This window comes from Rhipicephalus microplus, chromosome 6 (genome assembly GCF_043290135.1).
Source record: "Rhipicephalus microplus isolate Deutch F79 chromosome 6, USDA_Rmic, whole genome shotgun sequence".
In the NCBI taxonomy this organism is placed as follows: Eukaryota; Metazoa; Arthropoda; class Arachnida; order Ixodida; family Ixodidae; genus Rhipicephalus; species Rhipicephalus microplus.
The window spans coordinates 165,729,253-165,731,253 of NC_134705.1; the positions used below are offsets into that span (position 1 = coordinate 165,729,253).

Sequence of the window (2,001 nt, forward strand, 5' to 3'; positions counted from 1 at the left end):
CATCTAGCAGTTATCTTCGAAAACGAAGGAAGGCGTGCGTGCCCGCGGAAATATAAGCGCGCCTGTCTCGGAAGCGATAAGGTGTAGAACGCAAAGTGACGGGCAAGTGCCACCACCGATGTCGTCTTAGCAAAGCGTTGGAAATTCCTTTTTGAGCATTGCATCGTACTGTCAGCGCAGCGTGATGAACGCAACGATCAGTAAATTACTTGTGTCTACCTCCCCTTGTATAACAACAGACATACAAAACATCGACATGTTGTTATGAAGCCTCAGATATGCGCAATAATTAATTTTTAATTGACAATCGCACAAATACGAACGCTGAAATTTGAGCAATATTGGTGGGCGCTGTGGATGGGGTTGGCCGTTTAAGGTGTGGTTAGGTGCCGTTAGATGTATCGTTACCGCGTACAAACAAACAATTTTACAGACAAAAAGACAGACAGACCGAAATTTTAGCGTCGAAGGTCCCCAAGAAAGACTCTCGTCTTTAAAATGACTTGTGCATTTGATTCGTGTTTGGCGAATGCATGAGGGGCTCTTGTGGGTTTGTTTGTTCATTTGTTTGTTTGTTATTGTTCTTGCTGTTGTCGTAGTCGTTTTTGCTGCTGCTCCGTTTGTCGGTGGTGTTGTTGTTGCTGTTGTCGCTGCTGTTGTCATTGTCGTCGTCATTGTTTTTGCTGTTGTAGGCGTTGTTGTTGTTGTCATTGTCGTCGTCATCCTTGTTGTTGTTGTAGCGCGAATGTGGCGTTTGAGATAGCTCACCACTATGAAGTGCATAGTAATTATTTGTGACAGCTATTTCTCAGGCGAAAATCTTACATGCGTCATCAAACGCGAAGGGCAACCACCGGCAGAGTCAAAACAAAGGTGATGGAAGAGATTATCACCACGCGGTGGCGTCATGATATGACGTCGCATGTCGCCGAAGATTGTTGCTGTTACGTCGCGTAACGTGACGCCAAACAATAAGATCATCGCACGCCAAGGGCGTGTTTGGTCAAACTTGGCCCAATCTTGGAGGTAGGGTTGAGAAACGACGTGACATTCAGAAAGCTGCGGTGTCTTCGATCCTGGAGGCTGTGTAAGAGCACATTAGGTGCACAAAACTTGTCGGGAAGTTGCTATGGATCCTTAAGAAAATAAGATGCGAAAGGTTACTGACAAAAAAGAAAAAAAATAGATAACTCTCACCTTCTAGTCATAGAAGGCCGACGCATACGGGACGCTGTCAGTTCCTGCACTCCTCATCTCCTCCCCTCCCCCTCACCTGCGTTGGTTTTTTTTTTCTGCGTCCTTTGTACTTCAGTGAGCAGCAAGTTTCTCGCTGCTTGTCTATGTGTGACACACCTCTTTGTCGCTATCACATTCATTTGTGACAAAACATACGCCTTTCAGACGAAACTGTGTCTCTTAGGTGAGATGTCTCGTGCTCGCATCCGTTCTTCCAACCCTCTGTCCTTGCACTGGCATGGTGCCAGGTGGCCGCCGAGGTGCGTCAACATAGGTCGGTCGCACCTCACATCAGACTTTCGGCAGCTTTAGAGCGATCTTTGCGTAGCGACGCTGGGCCCAGCCTGCCCAATCACGCAGAAAGGGAGACGGGCGCATGGCAATTTATTTTGACGGCGTTCGCGAATTCAGAGTGTCATTCAATTTTTTTCTATATATAACAACGCACTAATGGATTTTTGTTGCTCAAATGAAGTACTCGATAATGTAGAGTACTTGGTACTCTACTATGAGCGGGCAGAAGGCCGTCCCACTTCAACTCCAGTAATGGGTGTTGTTTAGAAAGAAATGTTTAACAATTTTGAGCACATGATACTCCGCTACGGGAGAGCTTAAAGCCGCTAACATCTTGACTCGTTTAAGAGAATTTTATTTCCAGATGTATATAACATAACATATGTACACACAAAAGATATACATGATGATAATGCGTATGTACAGTGCAAGCTGTTATGTACAGTGAAAACAGCTTAACTCAAGAGGGAG

The 2,001-nt window shown here is 45.4% G+C and overlaps 1 protein-coding gene across 1 annotated transcript in view; it reads right to left on the reverse strand.

Annotated features, from left to right (window-relative positions):
* Positions 1–493: 493 nt before the first annotated feature.
* The window catches only part of LOC119167936 (uncharacterized), a 37,404-nt gene continuing 35,896 nt past the window's right edge, over positions 494–2,001 (reverse strand). Inside the window, exon 4 of the mRNA XM_075867906.1 lies at positions 494–770. Within this exon, the coding sequence (XP_075724021.1) occupies positions 494–770 (277 nt within the window). The remainder of the gene's footprint in view (positions 771–2,001) is intronic.